Below are 17,066 nucleotides of genomic sequence, written 5' to 3'. Positions count from 1 at the left end.
GAGATCCTCCAAACAATTTCTAAGCCAGTTAACATCTGTGAACTGTGTAATCTCTGAAATTTCAGTCTAAGAAACTTTTTAAAGCTACATGACAGAAACTTCAGAATGGATTAAACACTAGAAGAGTGTTTAAAACCACTAGAATTGAAATGCAAGTTGCTACATCAATGGTTAAATAGAAATGTTCTGTAAGAAGAAAAATGTAACCTCTTTTCTGCTTTGTTGTCTTTAACATATCTATGTATATTTTATTTCACATTCTTCTGCTGATTTTGAAATACATCCACTACAATGAATTTTTACTTACTTAAATATGTATCAGAAAATATATAATCTGATGAAGTTAGCATTACTTTGAGAATAAATTCCTAATTTTTTAGTATTTATTACTACCTAGGTGACTGCACTATCTGTACGTTCAGGGACTGTTCACTAAGAAAAATTCTGCAAGTACATGTACTGAACTAGAAGGGCAGTGGTGATCATCGCAGCCATATCATGAACCTGAAGTCACCTTTAAACAGATACGGCGAATGTAATTTCCTGAACTATAAACTATGTCAATTAATGTGTTCTGGTGCAAGTATTTTTGCCAGCAGAGTAACAGTATTTCTTCTGATGTACCATTAGAATAAAACTGGCAAAATTTTCCAGCATAGACCTTAGGTTTGCTACATTGGTCAACCTTTAAAAAACCTCACAACATTAATAAAATTCTCTCCTTTACCTAATTTACTTGGTTAACCTTCAAAGAAACTCATACTGGTAATAGGAAAGACAAATGTCAATTATGTGACCATGTAGTCTCCAGTACGAAACCAACTTCCTACTTTTTGGCCTCTACTGACACCCATTTTCATGGGCCAGGTTCCTCCATTTTATTCACAAATGATAATACTTTTGCAAAACAGTAAGAAACACTCAGATAAGGTGGCAATGCATTAATTAATGGTACATCACAAACACATTTGTAAATCCTTGTAATGAGATGCTGTTAAAATTTATATAATGCAATGAGCAAAGTGCATTTCCTGCAAATTACCACACTGGGCCTAAGTCGCAAGGTTTTGGTAACAGAGGGGCTGCAGGTGGGTCTCTGTGGGAAGAGGCCACACGCTGTGCCATGCTGGACACAGCCAGTTTCAGCAGCTCCGCAATGGACCCACCACAGGACACAGCTGAGCGCGCTGGCCAAACTGGTGACACGTCTGTGAAAGCATATTTAAGAAAGGGCAGAAAATGTCACACGGAGAGAGGAAGAGGGAACAAAAAGACTGAGAAACAAAAGAGGGACCACCGAAGTCAGAGGAGTAGGAGGTGCTCCATGGCAGAGCAGGCACCACCACCCGCTGGCAGGACTTCAGCTATTTCTCTTTGCCGCTGCTTCCTTCTTGCTCTTTTCCTGTGCGGCACATGGAGGAGCCGTGCTGGAGCAGGTACGCCCCAGGAGGGACTGCGGCCCACAGACAGGGCCACACCAGAGCAGATATTTCCCTGAAGGGACTGTGGCCCTGGGAGGAGCTACGCTGGAGCAGGTATGCCCCTGAAGGTACTGCAGCTTGTGGACGACCTACGCTGAAGCACAGGGAAAGAGCACAAAGGAAGGAGTGGCAGAGAGAAATAACTGCAACCCTACCCCGCGCCACCTCACTGAAGGGATTAACTGTAACTTGCAGCAATTACAAGGGAGAAGAGAAGGGGTGCTTGGAGGGAAGTTGAGCTTCAGAAAGGGGGGGACGCGGGGAGACGTTTACCCTAAGCATATAAACGTCTGCTTCCTTTTTTGGTTTTGCTTCCTGATATCCAAATTGGTACTCAAATATTTATATCAACTGGCAATAAATCAAATTCCCAAGCTCAGCCTATTTCGCCCTGTTCTTCCGATTTTCTTCCCCATCCCGCTGGGGTGGTGAGGAGCAGTTTGCGAGTGAGAAAGGCAGCTCAGTGAATGCCAGCTAGGGCCAAGCCACCACAGTTACCTTCATAGTCCACCTCTTCTAAATCAGATAGACAAAAGTACTCAGTAGCTTGGTGGAAGAACTAGGAAAAAATATTCTAATACAGTTAGTGCTTCACAATAACGGGAATTCAGGTGGATTAACACAAAGTTTGCTTAAAGATAACCAGGTCTGCTTGATAACCCAGCATAACACAAACATACTGACTGCTAAACTTTTTTTTCTACCTGAGTAAAGATACTGACCTTCAATTCATCTCTTCATGGTGTTCTTCCAGAAATCAATACTGTAATTTAATCTAGAACCAGCAAAATTAGTTTGTTGACAGAGCATGTACTATTCGTAATTGTTTGTTCATAATTTTTGAGTCTGCTTTTGAATATTGTTCTGTTCTGAGAGATGGCCACAAAGCAGTATGGCCACAACATAGAGTTACATGAATTCTTGTTAAACTTATCACTTTATTTTAAACATACTTCCTTATGTCAGGAGTTGACGGAAAATGGACACAATATAGAATAAAGCAATGGTAAATCTGGGTTATTATTGTGCACGTCTCCTTGCAGCACTAAAAAAATTTGGTTTGGTACACAAGAATAGCACAGACATTCATCTTTATCCTAGCATATTACACATCTCTCTACAAACTTCTTTCATAGAGCACAAAGGATGAAATGCTGTGCTTTCAACATTAGCCATTGAAAAGGTAAAAATTTGGTTGAAACCAGTCATCTAGGCTGCCTCTCTAATAAGCAGCCTGGAGGCACTCTGGAGAATAATTCAGTATATCTTAAGAATATGTCTACTATAATATGGAAGAATAACCCTCTCTAAGGTTTTGGTTTTCACTATTGAACAAGCATGTGACTACAGAGCTGAGATAACTAGCTTTGAAATGACATCTGATTTTCAGGTAACTATAAATTAAGATTAATGAATTTCTAAGTGAAATGGAATTCTGCAAACAGTGTGGTATGGTTCACTCACAATTTTCCACATCTTCAGTAATGATAGCTGAGTCATGCATAGGCAAAATACACCAGTATTTTTGCCTTCTAAGAGCTCTCCCATCTCAGAATTGCTGGCTGGCCAGCAAGTTTGCTGATACTCTCCTGAACTGATAGCAGGCCTGATAGCTAGTTAGTGCAAAGCTCCAGCTTAGGAAGTCTGTAAACCTAAGACTGCTGAAAGTCTCAAGAACGTGCCAAAGTGGCATTACTTCAAGCTTACTGTATCCTTGTAATTGCTCCCTAGCTATTTGCAATGGACCACTGTCAAAGTCAGTGCACAGGGCTAAACAGATCTTTCGTTTGACCTAGTACTGTGTTCTCATGTAGGCACCACAACTAGCTGCAGCCACACACTGGAACTTGGTTGCCAATAGATGCTAAAGAGGTTACTCAGCCCAATTCCATATGTAAATCCATTTTCTTTGTTTTTCCATTCAGTGGGCTTTGCTTTTCCAAAACTTCCAGTGAAGTTCTTCACCCACGGCAGGTCACTATATAGAAAACTCTCAAAAAAGTAGCTCTCTTCATCCATGTATTTAAGGAAGGAAAGTGTAGACAAAGACCACTTCTACTGTGTGCAAGTCAGGTATTCCAGAGGTTGATGCGCTTTACCACCAAAGAACAGTATCCAGTACAATATGTGCAACACAGCACAAACTTCCAGAATATAAACCACATGGAAATGCATAATCTAGATGCTAGAACAATGAAAAAGTTCTCACAGTCTCTAAAACCTTCTACTTCTGGTATTACTACTTTTATCAATAATAAAAAATAAAGGTTTTTTTTTTATATTTGAGAATCTAAAGCTTTAGCTTCACACCTCAAAATTCTTTTTTCACTTAAAAGAGAGTTGAAGACCGCATAAATTTCAGCGGTATAATTAAAGTTATTGAAACAGTGGGTTAGACCAGAGGGCTGCTTATTTTGTAAGGAATTAACAGGCATGAGAAATCAGTAATTCCATAAACATACGTGTCCTAAACCCAGCTACGTACTGTAGTAACTACAAATCATGAAGCAGAAACAACACACTATGTTTACTATCCATTAAATATGCAATCTTTACAAAATATAAATACATCTCATGGAATTCTGAATTTAACAGATTGATCATTTCAGGACAATTGCTCATTTCTTCTGAATTTTAATGTATCCAGATACATTCTGCAGACCATAAATTATAACTAGTATGAAATGGAAGCATATACATCTTCTCGCTCTCTTTATAAGAGGTTTTATTTATTTTTTTCTCACATACAGTACAGTGATTGTTAAAGAAAAATTAACGTCAGTATTTCACAAGCTTGAGCAACCAACATACTTCAAATATACAGCAACTGCATACTGTATACAGACATTACCTGTGCCTTTTAAAATTCTCATGGATCACAGTATCTAGAAATAAGAATTTGAGAAATCAGTATGTCTTGCACTACCATAAAACTGCCATTAATGCTTCATACCTATTTTACACCTCTTTTCACATACCCATGACAGTCTTCTCTTAAGATTCACAAGAAAATACAAAAAGATCAAAGTTTACAATTTAAGACACAAATTGACTCTTCAGTTCAGTACCAAATTTGAAGTTCACATTGCTCAATTCTACTTAATTCCACTTGAATTTTAAGCAGTACAAATCTGACAACAAATTTGTAACTGCCTGAAGCTGTATAATTTTATCTGTGATTGCACATATTTTTATTTTCAGGACTTGTCCCTGCTTCTCTCATAAGCAATGGTAGTTTTACTACACTATTCCCATTTACCTTAATAAAAGGACATTTGGGTCTACAGTATTAACCCCTAATAAATCTGCTAAGGCTATGCCAGATAATTTTACTGGCCATTATAGCAATGTATTTCATTACTTATAGTCTATATTGATAGAATTAAGGTTGAGAAAAAGAGATGAGAGAGACTAACACAAAAGATGATTCAGCAGATTTCCAAAATGAAAGAGTTACTTGACCCATCAAATCACGCAGAATCAATCACAGAATGGCTGAGGTCAGAAGGGACCTCTAAAAGGCATCTGGTCCAACCCCCTGTTCAAGCAGAGACACATAGACCTGGTTGCCCGGGACAATGCCTAGACGGGTTTTTAATGTCTCCAAGGACACATAGACAGGATTCACAGATTGACAAATACATTTCAAATGATAATCTGGCCTCAGTGCATAACTCTTTAACAACACTTACAGTTTACTGGAAATTGTGGGCAGATCATGGATGATCTCTTCGTATTGCTCTTCTTGAGATAAAGTAGAAACAGCTAAAGGGTCTTTCATTTTTTCCTCCCAAACAATTTCAGCCTTCAGAAGCATTTCCTCAATAAACTCAGAAGCTGCAACATCTAAGACATTGGAACACCAAGATATCAGACAAATAAAACAGTGCAGAAAAACTTTAATTTCAAATCTCTAGATCAGATTAAGAATAAGCAACCAGCTAGATAAAATGACAACAGTTGCTCAGATATTGATCATAAAATAATACTTGAAATTACTGGAAAAACAAAGGCTAAGTAAGTTCAGTATGGAATTAAGTTGTCATTTGCAAGACCTCAAAACCACTCTCATTGTGTAGAGAACCAAAGTATTATTCAATAATTTATAGGACTTCAGGAAAAACAATACAACTGTTTTCAACTCTGTATTTCAATGCAAACAAGTACTTAAATCCTTTTGAAACTTTTTACCTTTCTACAAACTAGATTTATCCCTCTTGCACATACAGAAGTGCTGAAATCAGTTGTGTTTGCAGACCAGAAACAGTTAACTCAACTGTGTTAAACACATACTACATGTGGTTAGCTAGCTGTTTTGTTAGATGACTCCGTTTAGTCCATAGCCTTTGATACAAATACAAACTGGCACGCATCTAACCACAATCATCTTTTCTGAGATTGTCATGGAGTTCCTTGTGAATGTATCTGTAGGTGGTACATTATTTGAAGCATAACATATCTTGCTTTACTATGCAAAGGAAGTTTCTCCTCATAATCCAACAGAAAGATTCTATTTTCTACATTACTGGATTTGTTCTTCATTTTATCCTAGGCATAGAAGATTGAACAACCATATGTTTCTTCTTTTCAACACTGCTATCCACCATTACTGACATTAGCTCTGCTTTGATCCCTGGGTTAGACCAGTTGCTCTCAAGTCCCTTCTAACCTAATATAGTCTGTAATTCTATTATCTTTAGAGCCACTGCTTCAGCTCCCTGTTGCTATCTGGTCTAAGAAGGTGCTTTCTTCGTGGGAAACAACAGGTGTTGCAGTTCAAAACTGGATGGTGAAATTTGTTTTCAGTAAACAGCTATAGAGAATCCAGTTCATGAGGGCTATGTACTATCATCAGTTGAGACAGAGAAAGGAACTCAGTAAGAAGTTGCCAAGGAAGTGTAAATGCAGCTGCCACCAAGGCACTGAAGAACTTACAAGGAAGAAACATAACTAAACAGGGAATGCAACACATGGAAGAACATACTATCATTTGATATGACATCCTACACGATCACAACTAGCACTTTTCAGTAATGTATGAAAAAACATATATACACACATGCAAATGTATATGTACCTCTACACACTATATAAACTATATACATACACATATATGTGTGCATCTGTCTGTATAACTAAGAAAACAAGAGGGAAAGAAAACAGTGTCACAGTAACTTATACATACATAATATACATGGATTTTCACCTACCTGAAGGCTTTTCATTATTGCAGTTAAGAAGACTGGGATTTGCCCAGTGCATCAAGAGCAGCTTCACAAGGTTGGTCTAAAATGGGCAAAACCAGAAGTGTTTGAAATGGCAGAAGTAGGACAGAAGCAGTATGCATGTCATTCAGTTTATTCATTCCTTTCTGCACTAGCTGAAATCGTATGATAAACCATACGGAACACCTCCAAAATCCCTCCTTCTGCAGCTACTACATACATTAGTATAAATCACAAGCAGCAGACTAAAATACAGTTTCCGTACAATTTCAATGTACCCTCAGCATAACTCCACCCCCATAGTCTCCCTCCATCCTTTCACGTGTAAACAAATCCACATCAGTAAGGAAAAAACCTAACCCTCCATCATCACCTACCATGACTTAGATCACAAATATTTCTTTATTCCTAACATTCAACAACTGTGTACCATCACTGCCAAAGGGACCTTACTCACAGCCAACAGGGAAGTAAATCTGGTTTTTGTCAGTAGTAGAAATTGGCGCATTTATCTTATGTTTACCAAATGTATTTAACATTTTAGTAATGGTAGCAATTACAGTACAGTAGAGTGGAGTATCATATAATGGTGATTATATATAAATTTTAGCCATATAAAAAGGCTAAAACATATTTTTCAATTCCTGCAAGAATGCTGCAAGCAACTGTTTTTAGTGAGCTCTTCTACTGCTGCACCAAAGTCTCTGTAGAGGTATTTCTCCATCAAAGGCTGTAGTAATGTCTACCCTGATAAACTGGTTGCTCAAAAAGGAGTAAGAAAGTGCACAAGGAGCAAAAAATACATTTAGAATGTGAATATAGAGCTCAACTAAATGAGAGAACTTTTACCATTTTGGGATATATGTTAAAGCAATTACAATTTATAATATGAATATAACCAACAGGGGAGGCCAGAATGAGCACAAGAGAAAATCAGCTGTGCAGAAAAGAAAGATTCTTCAGAGCAGAGGAGAGCTACAGATAAATGAGACCTGAATTGGTAGGCAGCTAAGGGAAAGGATAGTAATTTGGCATAAAAACAAGCAATAAATAAATAAAGGCTAAACAGGAAAGAAATCATTGCAATAAAAGTAATAAAACTGAATATGGATTCAGTACACAGGAGGCAACTTACTACAAAAGACCATGATAAGGAGGAATCAGTTAAATGTAAAAAAAAAAAACCCAAACCAACCAAGCCCAAGCTTCTAATCACAGAAAAGCAGGAAAAATACCGTTGCAAATGCCTATAAAAATAAGATCATCTTTCTCTCCTCAGCTTTCTAATGCTGGCTTTCCCTTCTGGCAGTAACAGCAGAAAATTCAGCAAACTGTGGAAGCATGGAGGAAGCCATACTAGGTTTATTTCCAAACCCAGTTAGCCCTGCTTTCAACTGAGAACTCTCAATGCATCTATCTCTGTGGTTTTTCATTATGAAAAAATGGAACATGCTTAGTCATTGAGCTGACTAAATCAGCAGCAGTTGCATAATCTCCTTAACAGTCATTCTGAAAAGTGGTAGTGGTTGTATCAAAGGGGGGGGGGGGGTAAATGCACTTTCAGTTTAGTAACAATACACTGCCTTTTGGGTTACCAAAGTTTTGGATTTATGCCACAAGAAATCCTGTGCTCCAATATTAATGCTTCCTGATGCCAATGGAGTATCTCCAGCTGGGAATCCTTGATGCAAAGACTAAGGTATTCAGGTCACTGGCAATTTCAATTACCTGCTTTTGGATACACAAAACTGTGTCAGTTTTAACCTCACTTAAGTTTTAGGAGGAGTACTTTAAAATCCAATTGCCATATCTTCAGAAATGTGCCTAACAGTAGAAATATTTGTAGAATAATTACAGCAAATTATCACTATCCAAAGGTATTTCAATTGCAGAGTTGCAAATAAAGGAGATATGACTACGTTAAGAGAAACCGCAGTATCAAATGAAATATTGTAGAGCCTAAGAATAAAATGAGCATGTATGTATTCCTATTTTCCAGTGTTGTCTTTGCCAATTGATATAAATGAAAAAAACAATGTGATGATTCACTGTACAGAAAACTACTAGTAATGGCAATTATTTAAAACATCTGCTTACAAAATATCAATTGCCTTGCTTCTCCACTTGAGCCCTTTATTATTTATTCAGTGCCTTTTGACAGGACACCAGGAAACCCCTTAGACATTACTTTTCTTTTTTCAGAACTTATCTCTGAGTACTCTCCTTTACGAAACACAAACTTAGTTAACCTTTTCTGTACAAATAAAGCATGGCTCTCTATTGGTGTTCTGTCCAAATTATAATTTTTTTACCTCTCTGACACCTCTTACTGGATATCTTGCCCTTTGACTGTTGAGAATGCTGCTGCAAGGAATGCTTCCCTGTCTCACCCCTTTAATCTGAAAGTCCTACCTTCTAGATTCCCCTCGGTTACTTCTTTTCTCACCAAGCCAGAAGCTGCTTGCCCTCATTTTCAAAGGCCTTAATAGACCCTCCATGCTTTACCTCTTCCCATTCATTCAGCATTCAGACTCCAGTTCCCACCTCACATCAGTCTGTGACTTTGGCCATCACTAATAAATTTTCAAATACCTATTTCTGTGCTTTTTCTAGGCTGCACCTTATACTAGTAAGGAAGTCTTCAAAATATCTGCAGTCTACATTGTAAACAGCCTATTCTGAGGTGATGCTTGCCAAGCAGAGAAACAGATAATGCACTTCCATTCCACCATCCAGGTGGATTGAAAAATGGCTCAGTGGCTGGGCCCGGAGTGTGGTGGTCAGTGGCAAGAAGTCTAGGTGGAGGCCAGTAGCTTGTGGTGTATCCCAGGGAACAGTACTGCGTCCAATCCTGTTCAACATCTTTATTAATGATCTGGACGATGTGGTAGAGTGCACCCTCAGCAAGTCTGCAGATGACACCAAACTGGGAAGAGTGGCTGATATGCCAGAGGCTCGTGCTGCCATCCAGAGGGACCTTGACAGGCTGGAGAAATGAGCTGATGGGTACCTCGTTAAGTTCAACAAGGGGAAGTGCAAAGTCCGGCACCTGAGAAGGAACAACCCCAGGCACCAGCACATGCTGGCAGCCATCTGGCCAGAACGCAGCTTTGCAGAAAAGGTAGACAACAAGTTGAACATGAGCCACAAATGTGCTCTAGCTGCAAAGGTTAACGGTACCCAGAGCTGCATTAGGAAGAGTGTTGCCAGCAGCTTGAGGGAGTTGATCCTTCCCCTCTACTCAGCAGTGGTGAGGCCACAAATGCAGTACTGTATGTATCCAGTTCTGGACTCCTCAATACAAGAGAGACATGGAGAGAGGCCAGCAAAAGGCCACTAAGATGACTAAGAGACTGGAGCACCTCACATATGAGGAAAGGCTGAGAAAGCTGGAATTCTTCAACCTGGAGAAGAGAAGGCTCAGGGGGATCTCATCCATGTGGGTAAATACCTGAAGGGAGGGTGCAAAGAGGACAGAGCCAGGCTTTTTCCAGTGGTGCCCAGTGACAGGACAAGAGGCAACAGAAGCATCAAGGACATTAAAAAGAAAAGCGTATGTTAGGGACCTGAAGCTACTAGGGAGTGAAACAAACAAAACAAATCCCAAGACAGATACTCCCAAAGTTAGGAAGTGAGGTAATTACTAAACTATTAGAGTTACTATGAATTGAGTTTTGAAGATTATATATTTGTTCTCCATTACATAATAGTATGCCTTAGAAGACTGAGTTTCCGTTAAAGCCAAAGTCTCATAGGGAAACCCCTAAATAAGAGCAGTATCATTCAGAGGCTGAATAGCATTTTCTCTGCAATCAAATCTGATTCACAGTACTGATTTAGAAACAGGAAATGATGTCTGAAACTAATAACAGATCTCCCTTCTCAATAGAATGTAGATGAGGAAAGTATTTTTTCTATTTCAGTGCAGAAAAAGGGGGACCCTAACCACCTGTGGTCAGCAAAGTGGAACAGATTAGAAAAAGTAGGTTGCAGGAATGAGACTAGCAGCAGGGTAGAAAGAGCGGACGGGAAAAAATAGAACAGAGCATGGATAAAATGCTGGACATTGGAACTAACAGCATGAAATAAATGAAGTGAAAGGGAAGAAGAGAGACATGACAAGGAGGCAGGATGTAGGCAGAGACAGACTAAGCAGAAAAAAAAAAAAAGAAGAAAGTGACATAGTGAGGAAAAACCACCGAGACTGAACAAGGGACATTGGGACTGTAAGCAAGTGGGAAAAAGGGATAAGTGTAACAGAAGGGCTGGAAGGTTAGCATGAAGCCAAAGTAGAGAAAAGAGAAAGCTTGGATGAGAACCAGGGAGAGGAGGAGGGGCAGAAGCTGGCTGTGCAAGGAAATTAGGATTGGGATAAAACACATAAGGAAAGGACGTGAAGCCAGGCAAATGAATGAGACAATAAGACAACAGAATCAAGACAAGAATGGAACAGACTGGAGGCAATGAGACAAATAAGGTTGCGCGTGCGAGGAATGAACCATGAAGACTCTGTCTGTTCATACACAAGAGCTTGGAGTGGAACCCAGGTTCCTCAAATGTCCCTACTGCCTTTCTGCAGTCAGCATGTTTAATCTATATGGCCTAAGAGTATGCCTTTTAAACCTCTGGAATAGGTTCAAGAAGGACAACCTAATACTATTTTCAGCTATCTAAGCAAGTAACAAAGGTTACTTAAAGTTTTTCTACAGCTGAAGTAAAGACTTCAGCAATCCTTACTTCAAGACTGATAACCTACATTTCTGTTTTTTAATCCACCAGAAAATTAAACAGAGAAAAAAAGTAAGTCAGAGAACAACATTATCTGATCTTGTGATTAAAGATGCTTATAAGTTATATTCCTACAAGTTATATACTAATACTACAGAGAGGATCATAAATCTGGCACTTCTCAAAGTTTGTGCCTGAACAGTCTTACTAGACTTTTTTCATATATGCGTCCTGAATATGAGAGAAAGTCACTATAGCTGGTATTTCAAGGAAAATTAAATTTATATTGATCACTAAGATCCTGCAATAATCAAGTAAGTATATAGTGTAGTCTGTGCACATCTGAGCTTTAAAAACATAGATGTAAACACTGAGAATGTTATACTAATTTTGTAAATTGAGGTTGTCTCTAGTCTGTATCTGAAGCTCTTGTAAATCTGTTTTCTTATCATTTGGTATTGTGCGAATCTAGCTTTTTTTGCCTTAGTGTTCTGTACCCACAATTAGCATTTGAATCATTTATAGAAACCTTCTGAATATATTGAAAGAAAGATATCACAGGCAGAAATCCCAAAGTGGTCTCTCTGCTTGAGGAAAATGAGCGTACTTTCATCTGAAAGGAAATGCTGCTCTTCTACCTGAGTACAATCACACATGCCAAAGATGAAAAAAAAGACTAAAGAAAAGAGGGTGACATATGTCTGGATAGAACATTCTCTAGAGGATTTTCTGACCATAAGTGAAAGATTCCAACTGCTTGACAGGGAAAATACATATTCCCTGAGTGACTATACTCTATTCTTTTTGAAATACTGAACAAGCATCCCCTTCTTTAGGCTCTTCTCATTGAAAATATTTGTGGAATGTGTTCGCAGAAGTCCAGAAACTGCATTCAAAGGAACTGCTATGGCAATGGCCAAACTTGAATGAGATTAAATATAATTTCCTACAGTGGGTTAGATATCCCATCTACATTGAAGCATATCCTAATGATGGATTGTGGATTTTTTCTATTTCGAGGTCAACATGCACTTAAAGAAAAGAAAATGAAACTACAGTTTATAGTTGAGTCAAATGACTAGTGTGTTTTGGTAACGATCAGCAAATTAGGTCACATAGTAAGAAGGTGTGTTCTCAGACTTCAGGAAGAAGCACAGAGTTCTTTCTATGATCTGAAAGAAATACTGTGTTTGGATGAACTAACTAGACAGAGGGGTATTATTCAGTCCAAGCAAACAAGCCAACCAAATGTGTGTCACGGAAGAACATACTTACAGAACAGCAATTTCAGACATAAATTTTGAAAATGACACAGGTTGTGTATAACATGCTAAGAAACATGAGGTAGGCATCTGAGCGCTCTAAACATTTTTTATTTATTTCGGATATTGCCAATTTATTGATGGGAAGAAATCCTTGCTACTGGAGCAGTTACCTTGGAGAGGTACAGTCAGCAGTTCAATGACTCTCTTATCCTTTTTTTGACATCACGGAACTGTTAAACCTCAAAGCCAGAGGCTAAATCTGTCTCACTAAGTAAGAGAGTGCAATGGAGCAAGCTTAAGTATCCCTTATAATCCACACTGCTTAACTGTTAGTTCCATCCTTGACTCTGCTTTGGACCACTCCAACCAGCTCTCTACAAACAAGACTAATCTCCTATAGAGGAAACTAGTTCTAAACAATATGAATGTGAGCCAGATTGTTGCCTGGCTTAATCCCTAGCCTTCTTTTATTTAGCAATTTAAGAGATTAGACATAGGCAGCATCCCCCAGGGATGAAATTTTGGGAGAGGTAGTGTTTAAGCTACTGGGAAGTCAGCTCTGACCTGCATGCCTCCAATAGCTTGTTTGAAAGGTGACATTTCTGTGATAAACAACAAAGAAACAGCTTGTGCCTGGGAATTGTGCCAAAGTACCCAAGGCAAATGTCAGAGCTCCAGCCTATTCCCACCACGGGGAGGACAAGCGTGTGCTCTCCTGATCACAGCAGCCTGGAAGATGTCCAGCGGGGACAGCACTACCAATGCCAGATTACTAGCTGTTCACAAAGTGATTGCTGTGCTAAATTCAAATTAGGGGGCCAACCTGAGAAATACAAATTGCCCTTCTGTAGTTGGTATCAGTGCCAGCATGGGCGGTGTGGTACCCAAGTGACAACATGTGCCCCACTCTGGTGTGCACAGCTAGCAGCCACATATATACATATAAACGCCAGCACTCCCCATTCTGCATGTGAATGAGACAAGGGAGTTCAAAATGCCATCAGTAACAGTATTAAGAATGTGTATGTCCAAAAGGTCCTGTTAAATTTACATAGGCAACCCTGGCACATTCTTATTTCTTGAGGCTGGTTTTGCTGCCTTCATAATCTTATTTTGAAGAGGCTTCTGTGTGTCACCGATGCAGATTCACCTGTGTGCCGAAGAGGTTATTAGATTTCACCATCATTGTATTAAGGTAAAATTATTAAGGAAAGCAACTCTGACCTTAATACCTCAATAATATCCATTTTTGCTATAATGTTAGAATCTCAATGTGCATTAAAAATAAAAACTTGCTTTTAGTCCTAATAGTTATGGGGCGGGGGGGGGGGGGGGGGGGGGGAGGGCGGGAATACAACAGTCCTAGAAAGTAAGAATAACCTTGCTTAAAAATAGGGCCATTTTTTAATGCTATAACATTATTTTTTAACATTTGCAGCTGGTAGTATTTCAGTTAATAGTCTGTTGCACACATTGGTAACCTAATCTGTTCCTGCAAAGCAGATCCTCATCTTACAGAGAGACTGACCTTCAGGCAGTAGCCTCAGTTGCCTTATTCTGTACTCAGTAGCCATATCCTGTACATAACCCTCAAACTCACTAGGAATATCCTGTACTCCTATGCAAGAAAGATGTTCTACTCTGGATCTACACACTCTGGCACTAATAGGACAATTCATTTATCATTGACTCATGCTCTTTTTCAGTATTTGGACTAATACTGTTCTAGCAAATTTTAGATGGTAAATTTGTGAGACTGTGAGACTGCTTTTCTTTACAAATATAGGTAAAGACAGGTACAGACTTTTTTTTTTTTTTTAACATCAGATAATACATAATGGCACTTAAAATTCTGAGTTATTCCCTGTTTGGAAACAATGCAACAACCTACTGCTATGTTTTGCTTTTGGTAAGATCAGTACTGTTGTTAAGTATTTAATGCTACTCCCTCTGTAGGTTTCACTCTGTGCAGCTTTATGCTAAGAGTAAGACATAAACTCCATGCCCCCTTCATGATGACTGGGGAGACCCAGCACATACAGTGGGCAACTGACCCATCCTCTGGCCTGTTTGCCCCACACTCTGTCTGGATTCCTCCTGGAAAATTTTAAAATGTTCAGGTTAGACCTCTAACATATGCTAGCTGCCCATGACCTCTACAATCAGGGAGGGTCAGACCTCTAAGTAATGACTCATCCCACCTTTTTAAATGCATCTCCTAGATTTGTCTGAATTGCACTCCAGAGATGATTCTTCACATTAGACAGACAAAGCTTTGACTTTGCACTTAGGTTGTAGGTGGCTAAATTTCACTGAGAACAATCCCATCCTGAATAAAACTGGTTTTGCCATTATCGAGGTGTCTCTACAAGCCAGGTTTTGATCATAAGGTGTGGGTGTGATGTCTTTCACATGCTTAGCTCACTCAGGATAATGTCTCTCTGCTCCAGTAATTTCTCGTATAATTTACTGTGGGAGATGGAGCAATAAGCTTTTTGTAATCCACTTACATTGTGTATTAATTTACAACTTGAGATTTGTAAAAAGAAGCTTGCAGTGCCTTTATTCTTTCCAAGTTTCCTCCTGTACAGATGCAAATTAAATTTTCTCACTATAAATTTAAAGCTTCAGTAGATTCTTCTTTTTTTTTTTTTCCAGGTAAATTAGTACCATGTCTATTATTGTTACAGTCTTACAAATAGCCAAATACAGTTGGTCTGGTTTTTTTTTCATTTTTTGTATTTTGTGTATTTGCAAACATAAAACTGTGTATGTATAGAGCTCTGGTCCTTCAACTGAGTCTGGATGTCACTCAAACAATGTAACAACTTCTTCATAAGAATATCACTACTCAAACTTTTTCAGAAAATAATACGCAAAATGAATGAATGTAAGTTCTGTAACAAAAATAGTGCAAAAACCAAATGTGTAATTTGTATAACTAATCCAATTGCATTTTATTAAGGTAAGCAGCTTCTCCAAAAGAAAAATATATCTGAACTACTAAGAATTTAGGTACTTCATAAACAGGAAAAACTATCAGTCTTTATGACTCATGGAATATAATATTAATTATATATTCGATGGGGTTTGGCTGCAGGTATTGCAGCAGCAGTGCTAGTAAACTACTAAACAACGATGGTTTAGAATGGGTTTTTTGAAACTTCTGTGACCAGTCATTAAAGGATCATTGCTTATTAGACAAGCTACAAGACAAGAATAGGCTATTTTTCTGTTCAGATACTTCCTGGAAGGAAAGAAATCCTCTCAAGAATTGAAAAGAACATCAAACTAAAACCAAAGAGACTTTTTTACAGTCTTCTAGTAGAACATACAAGATTTATCACTGTTACAAGTTCTTCAAGTGAGAATTCTTAAAAAAACCTGTCACAAATACGTGTTACAAGAGGTGAAAGTGTAAGGGATGGAGTCCAGAATTCATATTAATGACTTTCTCAGGGAACATTAGTATTTTTTGGCTAAAAAATAACTATTCCCTTGTTAATGTATTTTAATTTAAAACAGACTATCCAAATCATGTCTTGATTTAAGGTCATTCCCATTCTGCCATACTACTTTTTCCCAAAATAGTAACAATGCTCGTATTTGTCTATGATTAATTACTCAAAATGGACTTATAAATATGATATGCATATGAAATCATACTAAGGCTAAAAGGCGTTTCAAAATTATCATCATAAGAAAGGAAATTTTAAAAACACCCCTATGGCTTAGCTACTGGATGAAATATTTTCCCTGATAGCTAATAAATCCCTCTTACAAAGGAATTTAAATTATTTACTTGTTTCTTACAAACAGAATCCATATGAAAGCCATACTTATCTCCTAAATAAGGATGGCAAATTATGTATAATGATAATAAGGTATCTCCAAATTGTACTATTTATTAACACTACAAAGGGAAGATATCTGTTCTGTATTTTGTTAATTTCAGGAAGGAAGATGCATTGTTACTTCATTTGTCTTCCTCCATGTGCACCCATAGTGCTTGCACAGCAACTAGCACAACTGGTCCCTGGCTTCTCACCAGAAACTCCTGGAATAGTAAGAATCACTGCCCCCGTCATCTGGGACATAAAGGGAGACACAGTTCAACAAAAGAGCCAGCAAAAAGGATCATCTCATAAAATAGCAATCTGAGCTCTTACAACACTTCAAAAGGAAAGACATTTTCTCCATTAGCCACTTTCAACTGCAAACTTTACATGTACAGGTCTGTTTCAAAAAGAAGAATACCTAACTTCACAACAAAAAAGGTATTTCAAGTCATACGGGGTTAGTGTTGCAAACATACACGTTACACATATATACCAAAGAAAAGTTCTTCCACAGTCCTTTCGTGTCCT

The 17,066-nt window shown here is 38.3% G+C and overlaps 1 protein-coding gene across 1 annotated transcript in view; it reads right to left on the bottom strand.

Moving 5' to 3' along the window:
- Nucleotides 1-17,066, bottom strand: part of MYO16 (myosin XVI) — a 384,622-nt gene that overhangs the window by 194,132 nt on the left and 173,424 nt on the right. The window contains exons 8-9 of the mRNA XM_075057405.1: nt 6,692-6,767; nt 5,174-5,327 (exon numbers count right to left, since the gene is read on the bottom strand). Coding sequence (XP_074913506.1) covers nt 5,174-5,327; nt 6,692-6,767 — 230 coding nt within the window. The remainder of the gene's footprint in view (nt 1-5,173; nt 5,328-6,691; nt 6,768-17,066) is intronic.

This window comes from Buteo buteo, chromosome 25 (assembly GCF_964188355.1).
Source record: "Buteo buteo chromosome 25, bButBut1.hap1.1, whole genome shotgun sequence".
Classification (NCBI taxonomy): domain Eukaryota; kingdom Metazoa; phylum Chordata; class Aves; order Accipitriformes; family Accipitridae; genus Buteo; species Buteo buteo.
This window is presented reverse-complemented; position numbering and strand designations above follow the sequence as displayed.